The 23,278-nt window shown below is 39.0% G+C and overlaps 1 protein-coding gene across 3 annotated transcripts in view; it reads right to left on the bottom strand.

The window, feature by feature from the left end:
• LOC105499906 (C-type lectin domain family 2 member D) overlaps positions 1–17,787 on the bottom strand; it is a 28,386-nt gene extending 10,599 nt beyond the window's left edge. Inside the window, exons 1-2 of one of the 3 annotated variants that reach the window (XM_011772770.2) lie at positions 17,678–17,787; positions 6,603–6,629 (exon numbers count right to left, since the gene is read on the bottom strand). In XM_011772770.2, coding sequence (XP_011771072.2) covers positions 6,603–6,629; positions 17,678–17,756 — 106 coding nt within the window. In that variant the 5' untranslated portion in view covers positions 17,757–17,787. Of the gene's footprint in view, positions 1–6,518; positions 6,630–17,677 lie in introns of all 3 variants that reach the window. The other 2 variants (XM_011772766.3, XM_011772772.2) reach the window with 2 other exon arrangements.
• Positions 17,788–23,278: the final 5,491 nt, after the last annotated feature.

The following is a 23,278-nucleotide window of genomic DNA, read 5'->3' as shown; positions in this document are numbered from 1 at the left end:
CTGATGATCTGTTACTGTCTCCCATCACTCACAGATGGTAGCATCTACTTTCAGAAAAACAAGCTCAGGGCTCCCACTGATTCTACATTATGTTGAGTTGTATAATTATTTTACTATATATTATTACACAATGTAATAATAATGGAAATAAAGGGCACAATAAAAGAAATGCACTTAAATTATCCCCAAACCATTCTTTGACCCCAGTCTATGAAAACGTTGTCTTTCACAAAACTGGTCCCTTGTGCCAAAAAGGTTGGGGACTGCTGCTCTAGATGACTTAGTAAAATGAAGGGCAGGACATAGACACCTCATGTGAATAAGGTTTCTTGATGTGAAAAGGCCTCGTATATGTCTAAATACTATCATAAATATGAAATAAGTTGTTGTACAGTGAGCTTCCTTCCACTAAGGAGATTTAGTGAGGTTTTCTACAGTTTGAAGGCAGCAATACCTCATGGACAGGCTTTTCTGACACACTTCTTATATAATCAGGAGAAATGCTCTCTTCACGTGGGATCTAAAGCAATGAATGTTTCTCCAGATAGTTGTCACTGAGGACCTAGTAGCTGACTGTTCATCTTCTGTTATATGATTCCCTTCTCGCTTCAACTCAACAGTTCTGAAAGTGTCTATGATAGACCAGAATGCTGGGTATTCATAGAATCATTACTACCAATTGGCATCACTATCCTTGGATTTGGCTCTTATGAGATGAGAAATCATGCTTGGTTATGAATAATAACTGGTGTAATCTGAATGTCAAATCATAACACCAGGCAAACATGTATTGTACCTGGTTTGGTATCACAAACTAGGTACCAAATTATAACTATTACAATGTAATTCCTTGAACCAGACCATAAGGCAGGATGACTTTCCCCAAATCTGTGCATCTTTGTTGTGCTATCACTGCTCCTGTATCAACCAGTTTAAAGAAAATGACCAGACCAGAGAGGGCAAGATGGTTGATTAGGAACAGCTCTGGTCTGTAGCTCCCAGTGAGACCGATGCAGAAGGCAGGTGATTTTTGTATTTCCAACTGAGGTACCTGGATCATCTCACTGGGACTGGTTACACAGTGCGTACAGCCCACGGAGGGCAAGCAGAAGCAGGATGGGGCGTTGCTTCACCCAGGAAGCACAAGGGGTGGGGGAGCTCCCTCCCCTAGCCAAGAGAAGCCATGAGGGACTGTGCTGTGAGGGAAGGTGCTATCTGGCCCAGATGCTATATTTTTCCCATGGTTTTTTGCAACCCACAGACCAGGAGATTCCCTAGAGTGCCTACACCACGAGAACCCTGGTTTTCAAGCACAAAACTGGGCGGCTGTTTGGGCAGTCACTAAGCTAGCTGCAGGAGTTTTTTTTCAATGCCCCACCGGTGCCTGGAACCCACTGAGACAGAACCATTCACTCTACTGGAAAAGGGGCTGAAGCCAGGGAGCCAAGTGGTCTTGCTCAGTGGGTCCAACCCCCACAGAGCCCAGCAAGCTAAGGTCCGCTGACTGGAAATTCTTGCTGCCAGCACAGCAGTCTGAAGTGGACCCCGGATGCTCAAGTTTGGTGAGGGGAGGAGCATCCGCCATTACTGAGGCTTGAGTAGGCAGTTTTCTCCTCACAGTGTAAACAAAGCCCACGGGGAAGTTTGGACTGGGCAGAGCCCACCACAGTGCAGCAAAGCTACTGCAGCCAGACTGCCTCTTTAGATTCCTTCTCTCTGGGCAAGACGTCTCTGAAAGAAAGGCAGCAGCCCCAGTCAGGGGCTTATAGATAAAACTCTTATCTCCCTGGGACAGAGCACCTGGGGGAAAGGGTGGCTGTGGTTGTGGCTTCAGCAGACTTAAATGTTCCTGCCAGCCACCTCTGAAAAGAGCCATGGATCTCCCAGCACAGAGCTCGAGCTTTTCTAAGGGAAAGACTGCCTTCTCAAGTGGGTCCCTGACCCCCATGCCTCCTGACTGGGAGATACCTCCTACCAGGGGTTGATAGGCACCTCATACAGGAGAGTTCAGCTGGCATCTGGTGGGTGCCCCTCTGGGATGAAGCTTCCAAAGGAAGGAGCAGGTAGCAATCTTTGCTTTTCTGCAGCTTTTGCTAGCAATACCCAGGCAAAGAAGAAATGGATAAATTCCTGGACACATACGCCCTCCCAAGACTAAACAAGGAAGAAATTGAATTCCTGAATAGACCAATAACATGTTCCAAAATTGAGGCAGTAATTAATAGCCTACCCAACCAAAAAAAGCCCAGGTCCAGACAGATTCAGAGCCAAATTCTACCAGAGGTGTGAACAGGAGCTGGTACCATTCCTTCTGAAATTATTCCAAACAATAGAAAAAGAGAAAATTCTCCCTAACTCATTATATGAGACCAGCATCATCCTGATACCAAAACCTAGCAGAGATACAACAAAAAAAAGATAATTTTAGACCAATATTCCTGATGAACATCAATGCAAAAATCCTCAAAAAATACTGGCCAACTGAATCCAGCAGCATGTCAAAAAGGTTATCCACCACAATCAAGTCAGCTTCATCCCTGGGATGAAAGCCTAGTTCAATATATGTAAATTAATAAAGTAATCCATTACATAAACAGAACAAATGACAAAAACCACATGATTATCTTAATAGATACAGAAAAGGCCTTTTATAAAATTCAACATCCCTTCATGCAAAAAACACTCAATAGACTAGGTATTGATAGACCATATCTAAAAATAATAAGAGCTATTTATGACAAACTCATAGCGAATATCATACTGAGTGGCCAAAAGCTGGAAGCATTCCCTTTGTAAACTGGCACAAGGTAAGAATGCCCTCTCTCACCACTCCTATTCAACATAGTATTGGAAGTTCTGGTCAGGGCAATCAGGTAAAAGAAAGAGATAAAATGTATTCAATAGGAAGAAAGGAAGTCAAATTGTCTCTGTTTGTAGATGACATAATTGCATATTTAGAAAACCCCATCGCCTCATCCCCAAAACTTCTTAAGCTGATAAGCAACTTCAGCAAATTCTCAGGATACAAAATCAATGTGCAAAAATCACAAGCATTGCTATACCCCAATAACAGACAAACAGAGAGCCAAATCATGAGTGAACTTTCATTCACAGTCACTACTAAAAGAATAAAATACCTAAGAATACAACTTACAAGAGATGTGAAGGACCTCTTCAAGGAGAACTACAAACCACTGCTCAAGGAAATAAGAGATGACACAAACAAATGGAAAATCATTCCGTGCTCATGGATAGGAAGAATCAATATTATTAAAATGGTCATACAGCCCAAAGTAATCTATAGATTCATTGCTATTCCCATCAAGCTATCATCGACTTTCTTCACAGAATTAAAAAAAAAAAAAAAAACTACTTTAAATTTCATATGGAACCCAAAAAGAGCCTGTATACTAAGACAATCCTAAGCAAAAAAACAAAGCTGGAGGCATCATGCTACCTGACTTCAAACTATACTACAAGGCTACAGTAATCAAAACAGCATGGTACTGGTACCAAAACAGATATATTGACCAATGGAACATAATAGAGGCCTCTGAAATAACACCACACATCTACAACCATCTGATCTTTGACAAACCTGACAAAAACAAGCCATGGGGAAAGGATTCCCTATTTAATAAATGGTGCTGGGAAAACTGGCTAGCCATATGTAGAAAGCTGAAACTGGATCCCTTCCTTATACCTTTTACAAAAATTAATTCAAGATGGATTAAAGACTTAAATGTTAGACCTAACACCATAAAACCCCTAGAAGAAAACCTAGGCAACACCATTCAGGACATAGGCACGGGCAAGGACTTCATGTCTAAAACACCAAAAGCAATGGCAACAAAAGCCAAAATTGACAAATGCGATCTAATTTAACTAAAGAGCTTCTGCACAGCAAACAAAAAAAAAATTATCAAAAAATTTTGTAATCTATCCATTTGACAAAGGGCTAATATCTAGAATCTACAAGGAACTTAAATTTACAAGAAAAAAACAAAAAACTCCATCAAAAAATGGGCAAAACATATGAACAGAGACTTCACAAAAGAATACATATATGTGGCCAACAAATACATGATAAAAAGCTCATCATTACTGATCATTAAAGAAATTCAAATCAAAACCACAATGAGATACCATCTTAGGCCAGTTACAACGACAATCATTTAAAAGTCAGGAAACAACAGATGCTGAAGAGGATGCAGAGAAATAGCAACGCTTTTACACTGTTGATGGGAGTGTAAATTAGCTCAATCATTGTGGAAGACAGCATGGCGATTCCGCAAGGATCTAGAACCAGAAATACCATTTGACCCAGCAATCCCATTACTGAGCATATAGTCAAAAGATTATAAATTATTCTACTATAAAGACACATGCTCATGTATGTTTACTGCAGCACTATTCACAATAGCAAAGACTTGGAACCAATCCAAATGCTGATCAGTGATAGACTGGATGAAGAAAATATAGCACATATATACCATGGAATACTATGCAGCCATAAAGAAGAATGAGTTCATATTCTTTGCAGGGAGACTAATGAAACTGGAAACCATCATTCTCATCAAACTAACACAGGAACAGAAAACCAAACACTGCAGGTTCTCACTCACATGTGGGAGGTGAACAATGAGAACACATGGATGCAGGGAGGGGAACATCACACACTGGGGCTGTTGAGGGTTGGGGGGAACAGGAAGGATAGCATTAGGAGAAATACCTAATATAGATGACAGGCTTATGGGTGCATCAAACCACCATGGCACGTGTATACCTATGTAACAAACCTGCAGGTTCTACACATTTATCCCAGAACTTAAGGTATAATTAAAAAAAAAAAAAAAAAGTCGGGGACCAGAGCTATAACTGCAAAGCTCTATTAGGAATTTTTATAACTAAAGCCAATCTTAATAACTTGATCTAGGCCGGGCGCGGTGGCTCAAGCCTGTAATCCCAGCACTTTGGGAGGCCGAGACGGCCGGATCACGAGGTCAGGAGATCAAGACCATCCTGGCTAACACGGTGAAACCCCGTCTCTACTAAAAAATACAAAAAACTAGCCGGGCGAGGTGGCAGGCGCCTGTAGTCCCAGCTACTCGGGAGGCTGAGGCAGGAGAATGGCGTAAACTTGGGCGGCGGAGCTTGCAGTGAGCTGAGATCCGGCCACTGCACTCCAGCTTGGGCGACAGAGCGAGACTCCGTCTCAAAAAAAAAAAAAAAAAAAAAAAAAAAAAAAAAACTTGATCTAAATGGGGAAATACCATATCTGAATAGTTAACTAACAATCTAAATGTTAAATAAAACATAAAAATGATACAAAGTAATAAATAATAACACATTTAAAAAAAGAAAGAAAGAAAATGACCAGATTAAAAGATGGCTCCAGCTATTGGCTCCACACAAGAAATCATTTCCAGTCAAAGTGCTAGCTGAAAGGAAGAGAAACACATAATGGATAATAAAGGAAAACAATCATAAGTGTCAATTTCATATGCTTACTGTAAAAAAAAAAAGGCTATAAATTTAAATTATATTTTAGAATACATTCCCTTGATTAATATTGAGGTATCTACAGACCACAAAAATTGTCTCCTTCCAATCTTTCTTAAATAGTTATAATTAGTTGACTTAAGTCTCTGAAATAAAAAAATTATTTTTGCTTCATAAATGTATAAAGTGTTATAATGTATCTGTGGTTTCAAAATGGCAAAAGATAATAAGCAAAAGATTCGCAAATGAATAGGAATTATCTAGAACATGGAGTGTTCCAAGTATTGCTGACTCTAAGTTATGTAAGCAGTATTTGAAGGGTCTCTCTGAAATTACTTCAGAATCCAATAATGGGGGTAGATTTTAGGTTGATACGTAGAGTGGCATGAGGTTTGGGGAAAGTGTTTTTGTAGTTTTCTATGTCTCAGCTTGGTTTATATTAGATGCAATGCAAGCATGTTTTGAGGTACAAGATAATTTTTATAGCTAAATTGCTTTTAGGGTACAATCACTAAAAGGAGTTTGTTTTCGAGGGAGATGGGCTACATATGCTAAAAAAAACAAGGGCCAGAACATGCTCAAACAGCTAGGAAGAAAGACCAGGCTGCCTGTGATGTTATAGCCACTTAGTAGTTTTGTATACTTTAAACCATCTGTTTTGCTATTTTTCATGAAACAAGGCTGTTGTGGAGGTAAAATTAACTATGTCCCTAGATTGGATAAGGGACTATTTTTCAGTTTACTATTTTTTAAAATTTTTGCATCAGTATTCTTAAGGAATAGTGGTCTGTCTTCTACCTTCTGAAGATTCTGATCATTTCACTAAACTTGGAATAGTGTGAACCCTATTTACATAATTAAAATTTTTGATGCCACTTAAAAAGCTATTGGAGTCTAACTCAATTAGTGAGACAATATATTAAAAGCTGTAAAGAATAGTAAAATTATTTAGATTCTTTCTCTTCTTTTTACAAGTATAATTCTCTCTAGATGAATGAAGATTACAGTTCACTTACCACTTAAAGCAACAACCATTCCACACACTATGATTGTCAGAAACATGATTAAGAAAAATAAAGGCCAAATTAAGGTAGCTTTACCAGAATGCTCTTTTGAATGCCGATAACCTGGAAAAAATTATTGAAAAACATTTTAGCAATTAAATACATACATAATACTGCCAGAAACATTAACCATCAAAATGTTATTTTTATTTAATTCCTTCCCTTTTCACTAGAGGATGCAAATGACCTGTCATCTTATGAACTTACTATTCTATCTCTACAGTGTAATAATTTTCAAAAGTTAAAAGAATTGATTTTAACTTTCCAGCTACCATATTCAGGTTACCCTTTCAATTGGAGAGATTCATGTCAACTAAACCACAGGAATGAAATCAACATCCAAATCGTTGGAAATTCAACATAGCAAGTTATTCTGATTCCTGTCTAAAAATGTAAAGAAATATTTTTAAACGATATTAAGAGGAGATCTATTGATTAAAATAGACTTAAAAGGCATTGTTTTGGAGGAAAAAAGGCAAAACTGAAATGATAAAGTGATTATGGTAGAGGTCAAATTAGTGTTATTCTTGGAAGGATAGGAGAGTGAATAGTTCAGAATACATAGAAGGTCTCTGAGCCACATAACAAGGATCTTTCTCAGACAATGTTAGTAGTTGTATTAGTCCATCCTCACTGCTATGAAGAACTGCCCGAGACTGGATAATTTAAAAGGAAAGTTTAATTGACTCACAGTTCTGCATGGCTGGGGAGGCCTCAGGAAACTTACAATAATGATGGAAGAAGAAGCAAACATGTTTTTCTTCACGTGGCAGCAGGAGAGAGAAGTGCCTAACAAAGGGGTAAAAGCCCCTTATAAAACCATCAGATCTCACGAAAACTCACTCACTATCACGAGAACAGCATGAAGGGTAACCACCTCCATGATTCAGTTATCTCCCATTGGGTCCCTCCCATGACAAGTGGGGATTATGAGAACTACAATTCAAGATGAGATTTGGGTGAAGACACAGCTAGGCCATATCAGGAGTCAACAAAGGTGTTTATCTTACAATAATTAATCAAGCTACATATTTGTATTGTATAATTTCCTGTATCTGTGTTATATTTCAAAATGTCTTAGGTTATCTAAAACCTCTTATAAAGTTTATTATTGGAACCCTGTTCTGACACAATCTCTTGTATACAATTCACACTTCTAGTTAATTTATCTAGATTTGTCCTTAGCTAAATAGGCGTATTTTTCTCTAACATTCCCCGCAACACTAGAGACATTAGCAAGCTTTACACTGATGTTTCCCAAGATATTTGTCTTAATCAACAGATTTTAGTTTTTAGCAGTTTAAGTTGACAGAAATACTGAATGAAAAATATAGAGTTCACATATGCCCCTGTACCCCCTTTATAAAATATTTAAGAAATCATAAGAGAATCCAGAGGAAAATAAATTCTACATGTAGAGAAACAAAGATAAAAATGACTTTTACATTCTCCTCAAAAACCATGCAAGTAAGAAGACAGTGGAAACAAATATTTAAAGTATTAAGAGAAAAAAACCTTATTAACTTAGAATTCTTTAGCCTAAAAAATTCTTCAAAATGAATGACAAACAAATACTATTTTAGACAAACACTGAGATAACTTGTTGCCAGTAGACCTGTCTTATATCAAAAAACAAAAAAGGTAAATGCAATTATTTTAAATGGAAAGAGAATTATACAGGTTAGAAACATAAATTATATGAAAAAGGAAGTATATAAAAAATAAGTGAAGGTAAAATAAAACTATTTATTTTTCTTATTCTTAATTGATCTAACAAATGACAATTTGTTCAAAATAATAATAGTACCAATATATTAAATATGTGTGCTTATATATATAGATTTATATGCTTATGTATTCTTATATGTAAATAAAATAAATAACAGAAATGACCCATGGGATAAAAGCAGGGAATTAGGATTTTTTTATTAGAAGATACTCACAGTACCTGTGAAATGGTATAGTATTATTTGAAAGCAAACTTATGTTAGTTGTGAGTGTATATTGCAAACACTAGGGTAACCACTAAAATCACTTTTTTTTTTTTTTTTTTTGAGATGGAGTCTCGCTCTGTCACCCGGGCTGGAGTGCAGTGGCTGGATCTCAGCTCACTGCAAGCTCTGCCTCCCAGGTTCACGCCATTCTCCTGCCTCAGCCTCCCGAGTAGCTGGGACTACAGGTGCCCGCCACCTCGCCTGGCTAGTTTTTTGTATTTTTTAGTAGAGACAGGGTTTCACCGTGTTAGCCAGGATGGTCTCGATCTTCTGACCTCGTGATCTGCTCGTCTCGGCCTCCCAAAGGGCTGGGATTACAGGCTTGAGCCACCACGCCTGGCCTAAAATCACATTTTTAAAAGTATAATTGATATACCAAGAATGAGAAAAAAATAGAACTTTATAAATGCTAAGTTAAAAACTAAACATACAGGGAAAAAAATGGAAGACAAGGCTGGGTGTGGTAGCTTACACTTATAATCCCAACCCTTTCGGACACTGAGGCAGGAGGATCATTTGAGGCCAGAAGTTCAAGACCAGACTGGGAGACGTAGCAAGACTCTCTCTCTACAAAAATTAAATAAAAATTAGCCAGGCTTTGTGGCATATGCCTGTAATACCAGGTACTCAGGGCTTAGGTGGGAGAATCACTTGGGCCTAGGATTTCAAGGGTACAGGGAGCTATAATTACACCATCACTCTCCAGCCTAATGAACAGAATGAGACTCTGTCTCTGAAGAGAGTGAAAAACGAAATAGAAACAAAGAACAAAGGCAAAAAATAGAAAACAGAAAGAAATATGGTAGATATTTAATCCACCTATGTTAATAATCAGTTTAATATCAATGATCTAAATGCACCAGTTAAAAATCAGAGATTAAACTACATGATATCTGCAGGAAATGCACTTTAAATATAAAAACTAAAAGTAAATGGATTGTAAATATATGTACATGTATATATATCATACTGGTACAAACAAAAGAAAGCAGGAGAAGCTATACAAATTTCAAACAGAACAAACCTCAAAGCAAGGAAATTTATCAGGAATGATGAAAATTATTGCATAATGGTATAAGAATTAGTTTTCCAAGAAACTATGTTATGTTTCCACATAACAAACCTAAATGTGCATGCACCTAACAAGAGAGTATTTAACTACATGAGGCAAAAATTAATAGAACTGCAAGGAGAAATCAATGAATTCATTTTCCTAGTTGGTGATTTCAACAACACTTTATTGGAAATGCACAGATCCAGCAGGGTACAGTGGCTCATGCCTGTAATCTCAGCACCTTGGGATGCCAAAAAGACTGGATTATTTGATCTCAGGAGTTCAAGACCAACCTGGGCAATGTGGTAAAACTCTGTCTCTACAAAAAGACAAAAATGAGCCAAGTGTGGTGGTATGTGCTGGTATTCCCAGTTACTCAGGAGACTGAGGGGGGAGGATTGCTTGAACCCGGGAAGCAGTGGTTGAAATGAGATGAGACTGCACTACTGCACTCCAGCCTGGGTGACAGAGCGAGACTCTGTCTCAAAAACAACAAAATAGAAAAAATAAAAAGAAAGAAAGAAATGCACAGATCTGGCAGGGAGAAAATCAGTAGAACTTAGGTGAACTCAGCAACACCATCAATCAACTGAATATAATTGACATCTATAGACTACTTTGTGCAACAACAGCAGAATATACACTCTCAAGATTACATGGAATAGTCACCATAATAGACCACCTTCTGGGCTGTAAAACATACCCTAGCAAATTTAACAAAATAGAAATCATACAGACCACAATGTAAATAAATTAGAGTCAATAACAAAGAAAAGTTTTAAATCCCACTCATCTCCACAAACATGTGGTGATTAAACAATATGTTTCTAAACAACATATGGGTCAAGGAAGAAATCACAATAGAAATTTAAAAATATTTCAACTAAATGAAAATGAAAATACAGCTTAACAAAATTTGTGGGATACAGTAAAAGCATTGTTTAAAGAGAAATTGATAGCATTGAATGCATCTATTAGAAAAAAATAAAGATCTAAAATTAATTAGCTAAGTTTATACCTTAGGAAACTAGAAATAGAAGAGCAAATCAGGTACAAAGTAAACAGAAGAAAAGAAATAATCAGAGCAAAAATAAAAAATGGGACATTAATAGAAAAAGTTATCACAACCAAAACTAGGTTTTGAAAGATTAAAAATAATGCATAAGGCTCTAGCCAGGGTGATTAAGAAGAAAAGAGGAAGGACACAAATTACCCGTATCAGAAATAAATAAGTAGCTATTACTACAGATCCCATGGATGCTAAAATGGACAGTTCTATGTCCACACAGAGGATCAGTCACTTGAGAGACATAATTTCTCTAAACTCATACATGGAGAAATAGATGACCTAAATATGTTTACATTTATTACAGAAGTTATGTACAGAAGACCTTCCAAAACAGAAAGCACCATGTCAAGATGGACTTGCTGGTGAATTCAACCAAACATTTAAGGGAAAAATTATACCAATTCTCTATAATTTGTTTTACAAGTCAGAGCAGAGAGACACTTCTTAACTCATTCTATGAGGCCAGCTTTATCCTAATAGGAAAATCAGATTAAGACATTACAGGAAAAGAAAACTATGGGCCACTATACCCCATGAACATAGATGCGAAACCTCAACAAAACTTTAGCAAATCCAATCCAATGATGTATAAAAAGAATTATACACTGTGATGAAGTGAAATTTATTTCAGCTATTTAAGGCAAGTTCAGCATTCAAAAATCAATTGTTATCCATAACATTAACAAGCTAAAAAATTCACTTGGTTATATCAATATATACGAAAAAATTTAACAAAATTCAATAGCCATTTGTGATAAAAACTCTCAGTAAACAAAATTCAACATGGATTTGTGACAAAAACTCTCAGTAAACTAGAAATAGGGAAGAACTTCTTCACCTTAATAAAGAATATCTACAATAATCTACACCTAACATCCTCAAGTATGGTGAGAAACCTGAATTTTCCCCATTAAGATCGAGAACAAGGCAAAGATGTCCCTCTCACCAATGCTTTACGACATTGTTCTGGAAGTGCTAGATAGCACAGTAAGACAAGAAAAGGAAATAAAGGAAATAAAAGGTACACAGATGAGAAAGTAAGAAATAAAACTGTATTTCTCTGCAGATGACATAATCATCCATGTAGAAAATCCTGAAGAATTGAAAATTCTGGGAACTGATATGCAAGGTTATTGATATGTAAGGTTGTAGAATGCATGGCTAATCTACAAAAGTCAATCACTTTTCTATATGCCAGAAACAAACAAACAGACTTTTATGTGAGAACACAGTGCCATACACATTAGCATTCAAGAAATAAAATACTTAGGTATAAATCTAACAAAATATGTACAAAATCTATATGTGGAAAACTACAAACTGATGAATGAAATCAAAGTAGAACTAAATAAATGGAGAAGTATTTTGTGTTCATGGAGAGAAAGACTCAACATTGCCAAGATATCAATTCTTCCCAGCTTAATCTACAGATTAAATGCAATGATAGTAATAATCTCAGCAAGTTATTGTGCAAATATCAACAAACTGATTCTAAAGTTTGTATAGATAAGCAAAAGACCCAGAAAAGCAAACACATTATTGAAGGAGATGAGCAAAGTTAAACAACTGATACTACCTGACTTCATGATTTACTCTGAAGCTACAGTAATCAAGACAATGTGGTATTTGTTAAAGAATAGACAAATAAGGCCGGGCGTGGTGGTTCACTCCTGTAATCCCAGCACTTTGGGAGGCCGAGGCAGGCAGATCACGAGGTCAGGAGATTGAGACCATCCTGGCTAACATGGTGAAACCTCGTCTCTACTAAAAATACAAAAATTAGCTGGGGGTAGTGGTGGGCATCTGTAGTCCCACCTACTTGGGAGGCTGAGGCAGGAGAATGGTGTGAACCCAGGAGGCAGAGCTTAGCTTGCAGTGAGCCGAGGTCGCGCTACTGCACTCCAGCCTGGGCGACAGAGCAAGACTCCGACTCTTAAAAAAAAAGAAAGACAAATATATTAATGAAAAAGGATAGAAAGCAGAGAAGTAGACTAAAAATAAATAGACCCAGATAAATATAGTCAACTGATCTTTGATAAAAGAGCAAAAGCAATACAATTAAGAAAAGATAGTCTTTTCAACAAATGATGCTGAACAACTAGACACCCACATACAAATAAATGAATCTAGGCCCAGATTTTGCCTCTTTCCCAAAAATAAATCAAAATGTATCATAGCCCTAAATGTAAAACACAAAACTGTAAAACTCATAGAAGATAACATAAGAGAAAGCCTAGATAACTTTGGGTATGGTGATGACTTTTTAGATATCATACCAAAGGCACAATCCATGAAAGAAAGAACTGATAAACTGGACTTCATTAAAACTAAAAACTTTTGATCTGCAAAAGACATAATCAAAATAATGAGAAGACAAATTATTAATATCATATGTCCTTTGAGAATTGCAAGTTAAAACAATGAGATATCATTACATATTACTTAAGCGTTACATTAAAACACTAACAATATCAAATGCTGGCAAGGATGTGGAGCAACCGGAAGTCTCATGCATTACTGGTAAGAAAGCTAAATGCTACAGCCACTTTGGCAGTTTCTTACAAAAGAAAACATACTTGACGGGAGGGGCCAAAATGGCCAAATAGAAACAGCTCTGGTCTGAAGCTCCTAGTGAGATGAATGTGGAAGGCAGGTGAATTCTGCATCTCCATCTGAGGTACCAAGTTCATCTCATTGGGCAGCTGGTGCAACCCACAGAAAGCAAGGAGAAAGCAGGTGGGGTGTGACTTCACCCAGGAGTTGCCCAGGGCGGGGAGACCTGCCTCCCTGAGGTAAGGGAAGTGGGGAGGGTCTGTCCTATCCACCAGGGGTACTATGCTTCTCCCACAGATTTTTGCAATCTGCAGATCAGAAGATTCCCTTATGAGCCTACACCACCAGGGCCCTGGGTCTCAAGCACAAACTTGGGCAAACCAATGACAGCCACTCCCATTGGTGGCTGTTTAGGCAGGCCCTGAGCTGCGGGAGTTTTTACATGCTCCAGTGGTTCGTGGAACTCCAGTGAGGCAGGAGAACCATCCAGTCCCATGGAAAGGGGGCCGAAGCCAAGGAGGAGAGCCCAGCAGTCTCAATCAATGGGTTCTACTCCTGTGGATCCCTGCAAGCTAAGACCCACTGACTTGAGATCCCCGCTGCCAGCAGAGTAGTCTGGAGTGTGCCTGGAATGACCAAGTTCCTGCCGGGAGGGGTGACCACCAGTAGTTGGCGGTTTGCCCCTGACAGTGCAAAGGAGCCTGAGAGGTTTGGACTGGGCCAAATTTCCCACAGTGCAGCAAAGTGCTGTGGCAGGTTGTGGCCAGACTGCCTCTTTAGGTGGGACCCTGAGCCATCCCTCCTCACCAGGCGGGCCATTCCTGCAAGCATTCCAGCAGCTCCAGTCAGGGGCTTACAGACAGAACTCTCATCTCCCTAAGTCAGAGTACCTGAGGGGAGAGGCAGTTTCAGATTCAGCAGACTTAATCTTTCCTGCTGGCTCTGAAGAGACCAGATGAACCAGGTGAGTGGGATTCCCCCAATACAGCACACCAGCTCTGCTAAGGGAACATCAGACTCTCTACATAAGCGGGTCCTTGATCCTGTGCCTCCTGACTGGGTGAGACTTCCCAACAAGGGTCACCAGACACCTCATACAGAAGCGTTCCGGCTGGCATCAGGCCAGTGTCCCTCAGGGGCGAGACTTCCGAAGGAAGAAGCAGGCAGCGGTCTGCTGTTCTGCAGCCTCCACTGGTGATACCCAGGTGAACGGGGTCTGGAGTGGCTCCCCAGTAAACTGCAGCAGATCTGCAGCAGAAAGGCTGACTGTTAGAAGATAAACAAACCAACAGAAAGTAACAAAGACAACATCAACAAAAAAGACTCCACAAAAACCCCATTCAAAGGTCATCAGCCTCAAAGATCAAAGGTGGATAAATCCACAAAGATGAGGAAAAAAACAATGCAAAAACCCTGAAAATTCCAAAAGCCAGAATGCCTCTTCTCTTCCAAATGATCGCGACACTTCTCCAGCGAGGGCATAGAACGAGGCTGAAGCTGAGATGGATGAACTGACAGAGGTAGGCTTCAGAAAGTAGGTAATAATGAATTTCTCCGAGCTACAGCATTATGTTCTAACCCAATGCAAAGAAGCTAAGAAGCATGATAAAAGATTACAGGAGCTGTTAACCAGAATAACCAGTTTAGCGAGAGCATAAATGACCTGATGGAGCTGAAAAACACAGCACGAGAACATCATGATGCAAACACAAGTATCAATAGCCAAATTGACCAAGCAGAAGAGAAAATACCAGAGCTTAAAGACTATCTTGCTGAAATAAGGCAGACAGACAAGACTAGAGAAAAAAGAATGAAAAGGAATGAACAAAACCTCCAAGAACTACAGGACTATGTAAAAAGACTGAACCTACCACTGATTGGAGTACTTGAAAGAGCCAGGGAGGGAATCAGGTCATGATGTCTTTATAATGGGAGTGGGTTTACTATCACGAAAGTGGATTTGTTATCAAAGCAAGTTTGGTGCCTCTTGCTCTCTCTCTTTCTTATGCATGTGCTCTCTTGCCCTTCCAAATTCTGCCATGGGATGATGGAGCAAAAAGGCCCTCACCAGATGTGTCTCTCAGTCTTGAACTTTCCAGCCTCCAGAACTATGAGCCAATAGATTTTGTTCATTATAAATTACCCAGTCTTGGGTATTCTGTAATAGCAGCACAAAACAGGCTAAGACAGAGTCTACGTATGTGTGGCAACAAGGAGAAAATGAAAAACAAACAACAACAAAAAAACTATCTTTCTCACAATTTTGCTGTGATCCCAAAATGGCTCTAAAAATATGGTCTTTAAACCAAAAAAAGAGCAAAAGGAAAAAGGATATACTAGCAGCAGATCTTACAAGAATATCCAAATTTAAAGAGCCATCAAACCAGTGGTGAATTTAAATTTCCCTCCTCTAACATCACTGCCCTGAACTTAATACAGCCAGAAACATGGAATTGAGCATCTGTCAGCATAAAAATAGAGGGCTCCAGGAGAAGCACTAGAGGTATGGTTTGAGGAACAAAAAAGCAAACTCCTACCTCAAATAGAGTTTGAAAACACCACATTTATTTTTTCTCCCTCTCTCTTGTCTACACTGCCATGTGCCTCAAACCTCAGGCAATCTGATGATGGTAGTGGAAACTACAGCAACATGCAATAGCCAAAACCTTGAGAAAGATCAATCCTCAGCCAGGCGCGGTGTCCCACGCCTGTAATCCCAGCACTTTGGGAGGCCGAGGCAGGCGGATCACGAGGTCAGGAGATGGAGACCATCCTGGCTAACACGATGAAACCCCGTCTCTACTAAAAATACAAAAGATTAGCCAGGGGAGGTGGCGGGCGCCTGTAGTCCCAGCTACTCGGGAGGCTGAGGCAGGAGAATGGCGTGAACCTGGGAGGCGGAGCTTGCAGTGAGCCGAGATCCGGCCACTGTACTCCAGCCTGGGTGACAGAGCGAGACTCCGTCTCAGAAATAAAAAGAAAAGAAAAGTCAGTCCTCTCCATTCAGTAGAGTTGTGGCTCCATGAGAGTGGGGCCAAACCTCTTGCTTTTTTTTCTTCTTTCTCGCTGTCCTTCTGCCACATGAGTTTAAAGATGCAGAAATGACTGCAGAAGTGTATGGTTCATCAGAATAAAAGGAGCCCCGCGTTTCATGGAGGATGGAAAGGAGAATCCCTTGGGAACCTGAAAGTACTGGTCAGATGGTGAAGAGGGAGAAACGTTAGAAAGAGATCCATGAACATTATTTATAAACTCCTGGATTCACCTGCCCCTCAACTTATGCATGCCTAGATGTGTTTCTAATTGGCATACTAAAGATGTTAAGACCCGAGCTAATGAATAGAGCATTGCACAGTTGCCAGTTTCACCCCGGGTTGAGGCATATACCTGAAAAGCTCTACAAAGGCTTTCAGAATGGAACTGACATTGGAACCAGATCCCACAGATTGTCTTCATCCCACCAGTGTGATTGCTTGCTAAAACAATAGTATCAATATTCTCCAAAATTTAAATAAGATCCAGTCTAACTAAATATTTATTCAAAAGTTCAAATTACAGTCCAATATTACACAGCATATGAAGAACCATGAAAATGTAAACTTCAGTGGGGAAAGACAGTACAAGCCAAGGAGGGAAATGACAGAGATGTTGGAACTATCTGACAAATACTTCAAAGCAGTTGGTATAAAATGCTCAAAATACCCAATAAATGAAGAAACAAATTAAGTCATTTAACAACATTTAAAGTTCATCTTTTTCCCCCTCTGAATTACCTTTTCTTTAAATTGATTACCTTTTAAGATGGGAGGAAAAAAACTCCAAACTTTTAAGTCCTAAGTTATAAAACCTTGATTTTCTCTGTGGCAAAAGACTTTTTTTTCCCACTTACTAAATCATCATATAAAGCTTTTCACTTACTAAGTCATCATATAAATCATCATATAAAGCTCTCTCTATATATAGTTCCAGTGCATCCAATCTAACATAATTACATTAGAATGCCCTAAGTTTTTACTTCAACCTTTGTTTACTTTGTTGATTTGTAAATGTCCTTTACAGACTATTTTCTACCTTTTCTCTCTTATGAGCTTCCATGGTAGGTTTTCTACCTGTGTAATAATGATAGTATCTTGTATCTGAGTAACACTTTAGAGTTTGTAGTTTTTTTTTAGTGAAATTCACTATTTTTATTTTCAATCATAAACTTAACCTTATCTCATTGTCTTACATGTTTCATTGTTCCCTCTCCTTAGTTGTTACAACTGTGAATATAAATATATGCATATTTCACATGAATTATAAGCCAATTTATAGACTCCCACATTCCATCTCTTATCCTTGAAAACTTCTTCCTGGATCAGTACCTTACCTGTGTGAGCCCATCACTACCGCTACCTTCCCATTCCAGTCCTCACGTTTACTCTACATCCCAGCTTTTTACCTGGGTTTGCAGGCAATTCGGATGGTGCAATGTCTTTCTCCACATTGTTACTGTCATGCATTTTGCCTCCCGTTACCATGAGTGATCTAAACCACAGTCTGTTTTCAACCCCAAGAATGATTCGAAACAAAACGAAACCAAGAAAAGCCCAACTACTAAAATATGTCAGTGTGTAACTGCCCCAGTAACTCAGAATTTCAAGCCTTTAAATTAAATGTAGCTAGAGGAACAAATGAAACACAAATTATTTCAAAAATCAGCTCATCACAACAGAATAAACTGGTGTTTGTAAGAATTTAAAAGAAAAAAAGTTGAAGCTACTTCTCCAACAGTATTTTGGTTACAAAAGAAACTAATGCTTGATAACTTAAAATTTTTTGACTGTTAAAAAAGTATAATTGTATTTTATGTGGTACAAAGCAATATCATGATAGAAAATAAGAATGTATTGAAAGGAAGGAGTTGACTCTCAGAGGAAATGAATGTTAGGTGAGTAAAGACAACAGCAATTTTCTTTTTTTTTTTTTTTTTTTTTGAGACGGAGTCTTGCTTTGTTGCCCCGGCTGGAGTGCAGTGGCCGGATCTCAGCTCACTGCAAGCTCCGCCTCCCGGGTTCACGCCATTCTCCGGCCTCAGCCTCCCGAGTAGCTGGGACTACAGGCGCCCGCCACCTCGCCCGGCTAGTTTTTTGTATTTCTTAGTAGACACGGGGTTTCACCGTGTTAGCCAGGATGGTCTCAATCTCCTGACCTCGTGATCCACCCGTCTCGGCCTCCCAAAGTGCTGGGATTACAGGCTTGAGCCACCGAGCCCGGCCTACAACTCAAATTAAAATTCATTCCCAAGAGTTTATGTTCATTCAAAAAATATCTTGTTTTCAATTTCTGCAAGATATTTTGGGAAGTTGCTGCTATGGCTGCTACAACAACGTTTCAAAAATGGGCCTGAACGGTGTGCAGCTTCTGTGCTCCCTGTGGAATAATCCAGGAGCACAGAGGCTCTTTAGCAGCAGGAGCTTCTTGTCAGATGTATTGATTTCTTGTATATAAATGCTGGTAAGGGCACTTTTTACTAAAATATAGTTTTTAGTAATGTGCACAAATCATAAGCGTACAACTAAACACATTCATTACAAATATAACATGTAACAAGTACCTAAATGAAGTATATCTTAAAACCACATAAAACAATACCAACATCCTATGTGCCCTACTCACGTCCTGCAACGCTCGTTACCCCAAATATAATCTCTGTCTTAACTCTGACAACATAAATTGATTTTACCTGTTTTTTGAATTCTATACAGTAGTCCCCCCCTTACCTGTGAGAAATAAGTTCCAGATTGGACAGCTATTGCCTTAATCGAATAGAAACGAAGTTGAGTTAGGGCTGAGTTCCAGTTTCTGTAAGATTCCATCTATCTTTTTCTTTAGTATTTCATCCTTTCTAGTTTTTCCTAGGACCTATGATAAAGCCTTCTAGTAATTCCATCTGAGAACCTGCTTTTGATCAAAGCTGCTTCTCTTTGTTGGAAGTTGAATTTGGTTTTGTCTCCTAAACAACATGTGATTGCCAAAAGTTGAAGTCTGTTTTTCACACTGTTCTTCCTAACCTGTGAAATTTAACAATTTGAAAATTGCTTGAGAGAAAAATTTTTCTCATTTCTTTGGCCCTCTCTCCTCTTTGGGATTTTGGCCCTTCAAGTGCTTTAGGAAGAGATTTTTCTGTCCCTGCAAAAAATGCCTGGTATCCACTGCCTTCTCCCCAGAATCTCAGCATCTGACCCACTGCCAAGATGCCCCTAAGAGAAGGGTGGCTCCTGGAATGCTGACTCACTTCCCCGTGGCCCCTTTCCAGAATCTTTGTTCCCCCTCCAGTTGCCTTGAACACTCTCTAATAATCTTAATGAAATCCTTTTTCTTCAACTCTAGCCTTCTAGTTGTTCTCAGCATGAGTTTGACGTCTCTCCAGTTATATGATCATACACAGAAGTGGATATGAACTGGCAGGCTTTTCCCTTTCACGTCGTTTTATGATTTCATTGTTAGCTTAAAGGGGACAGAAGGTAAACCCTGATAAATTTCACATCATCTTGGAATTTCTACACTAATCTTGAACCTTCCAGTGAAACTACTATTACTTTTACTGTTATTAGCCTGGCATGACAACATAAAACTCCAGCTTATTACTACTTACTATGCTCCATACACATTAATATGAGGTTTAAACATGTGTTCTTATTTAATTGGCATAACTAACTAATGAGGCTATTACCTTTATTTTTCAGATGATCTTGGGTGAGGGACTAACTAATATGTCTAAGTTCACAGTAAGCTATAGAACCCATAACCGAAAGATCTGATATGAAAACTACTTTAAAGGTCAAATATCAAATGACATATTATCTGTGAGTTAGTCACATAATTTATTCATATCAATCTCTTGTTTCTACATTGCTGTAAGTTTCTCCTTTTGTAGAAACTAAACTGAAAGTAAGTTCATGAAGTCCTAAAGATGTCCATAATCATTTAACAAATATTTTCAAACTTCATGCCCTTCAGCCAGCATGCCAGGTGGACTTTGAGTGTAATGTCCCTTCCTTTAAGGGAACTGAAAAATAAGTAGGTATGCATGACTTATTGTAACAAGATGTGAATGGCAGTAGAATAATTTATTAGGAGAGCAGTTAATGAGGGCACTTAACCCAGAAGAAGTTTTCCCAAGAAAGTACCAATCAAATGAGCTGGAGTTAGTTAAATAAAGTGAGGCATTTAGGCCGGGCATGGTGGCTCACACCTGTAATCTCAGCACTCTGGGAGGCCAAGGTGGGTGGATCACCTGAGGTCAGGAGTTCAAGATCAGCCTGACCAACATGGTGAAATCCTATCTTTACTAAAAATACAAAAATTACCTGGGCATGGTGGCTTGCACCTGTAATCCCAGCTACTTGGGAGGTTGAGGCAGGAGAATTGCTTGAACCCTAGAGGCCGAGGTTGCAGTGAGCCAAGGTTGCACCACCTGGGCAACAGAGTGAGACTCTGTCTCAAATAAATAAATAAATACATCCTGGCTGACACGGTGAAACCCAGTCTCTACTAAAATACAAAAAATTATCTGGGTGCCGTGGTGGGTGCCTGTAGTCCCAGCTACTCAGGAGGCTGAGGCAGGAGAATGGCGTGAAACCAGGAAGCGGAGCTTGCAGTGAGCCGAGATCGTGCCACTGCACTCCAGCCTGGGCGACACAGCAAGACTCCATCTCAAAGAAAGAAAAAATTAATTAATTAATTAATTAACTTAAAAAATAAAGTGAGGCATTTGAGGTAGAGGAAGAAGTCTTCCAGTTGAAGGAAGTCTTCTTGTTTCTTTAGTTAGGCCCAGAGCGAAGAGAATATATCACAGAGTTGGGAAAACACCTGAAATCTGAGATGGCTGGTGCATAAATTATGAAAGGAGAAATGTGTCAAAATAACTCTCCAGTTATCACAGAAGCTTTATATTGAACTATGTGAATCTCATGACTTCTAAGCCATAGCATCATGCTTACTTTCTTATGCAACCTTGTGTTAAATAACTGATACCAACATAAGATACAGTGATGTGCATTTACACGGTCCCTAGAGAATTCCAGTGTGAGGAAAAGAAGTACACATACAGAGTAATTTTAATTTCATTTAGAAAATAAATTTCTTCTTTCAAAATATAATTTTTTAGTGGTATCTATATTAGAAGGCGGAAATTGATGACTAATTGACCGGATATGAAAGGAAAGAAAAAACCCCCTTCAAAGTACCCATTGCTCCTCAATAGATGTGAATGTCTCAACTGAGTAGTATAAAAGCAATATATTATCAGATTTTGCTTCATTAGAATAGCCGACTGATAAAAAGTTACAAGAAAGAACAAAAGTTTATAAAAATTATTTATTCTCAATGACCTGTATCCCACTTTTCTTGGGTTTCTGTGTTTGTGACAGCATGATGGATGGTAATGATATTGAATAAGTGAGGGATATAAAAGGCAGTGTATTATGATGTAAAAGAACACAACTGGCAGGGCGTGGTGGCTCACGCCTGTAACCCCAGCACTTTGGGAGGCCGAGGCAGGTGGATCACCTCAGGTCAGGAGTTGGAGACCAGCCTGGCCAACATGGCAAAACCCTGTCTCTACTAAAGATACAAAAACTAGCTGGACCTGGTGGTGCGCACCTGTAATCCCAGCTACTTGGGAGGCTGAGGCAGGAGAATCGCTTGAACACAGGAGGTGGAGGTTGCAGTGAGCCGAGATTGTGCCACTGCACTCCAGCCTGGGCGACAGTGAGTCCGTCTCAAAAAAAAAAAAGAAAAAAGAACACAGCCTTTGGGGCAAACAAGCTCAATTCATTTATGACTTTTGTGGCCTGATAGTTAATTTTAAATGTTTGTGGAAAGCAGAATAATGACCCCCTAAAGACATTAATGAGCTAATTCCCAAAACCTTGAGGTAAGGATGTTATTTTACATGACAAAAGACGTTTTGCAGATGTGGTTAAGGGTCTAAAGACAGAGGATAATCCAGGTGGGCCTAATTTAATCACATGGGTCTTTATTAGGGGAAGGCAGGAATGTCACTGTCAGAGAGAGATTTGAAGACGCTGTGCTGCTGGCTTTAAAGCTGTAGCAAGGGACCATAAGCTAAGGAATACAGGTGGCCTCTGGAAGCTGACAAAGGCAAGGAAACAGCTTCTTCCCTAGAGCCTCCAAAAGAAATGCAGCCCTATCATTTTCACCCTGACTTTAGCCATTTTGAATCTCTCATTTCTAGACAGTAAGATAGTAATTTGTGTTGTTTTTAATCCACTTGTTTTAGTTCATGTGGCCTATAACAAAATACCATAAAATGGGTAACTTACAAACAACAGAAATTTATTTCTCACAGTTCAGGAGGCTGGAAGTCCAAGATCAGAACGCTGGCAGATTTGGTGCCTGGTGAGGGCCTACTTTCTGGTTCATTGATGGCACCTTCTAGATGTGTCCTCACATAGTGGAAGGAACAAGGGAACTTTGGTGGGTCCCTTTTGTAAGGGCACTAATCCCATTCATCAGTGTTCTACCCTCATGACCTAATCACCTCCCAAAGCTTTTATCTGCTAATGCCATCACCTTGAGAGTCAGGATTTCAACGTGTGAGTTTGGGAGTGGGAGACACAAATATTGAGATCATAGCACCCCTCGTTTATGGTAATTTATTATTACACAATAATTATAGTATATTGATTAAACTCTGTCAGCCTCAAGATCTCTATGAATAAAAGGAGTATAATAGCACCTTCCTTGACTGGTTTGTTCTGAGAAATGAAAACTTCATCAGTTAATATACCTGTTAAGTTACTAGTAATTCATACCTGCTTTAGGAAATATTACGAACTTCAACAACTAAAATCTTCCTGGCGATGCTTTGATCTGGAGAATATCTACAACCTTTTTCTTCAGGGTTCAGATAATGTCATTTCCCTCAAGTGTGGAACATTGGCCAGAAACTCTTCTGATTGGTCAGTGCCTGGATTTAAATATTCTGAATATCGATGTTTCCTCAAGACTAGGAGAAAGGGTGTGCTTCATCCTA

The sequence above is a fragment of the Macaca nemestrina genome, chromosome 10 (genome assembly GCF_043159975.1).
Source record: "Macaca nemestrina isolate mMacNem1 chromosome 10, mMacNem.hap1, whole genome shotgun sequence".
Lineage (NCBI taxonomy): Eukaryota > Metazoa > Chordata > Mammalia > Primates > Cercopithecidae > Macaca > Macaca nemestrina.
Note: the sequence above shows the minus strand (reverse complement) of the source record. Positions and strands in the feature narration are given on the sequence as shown.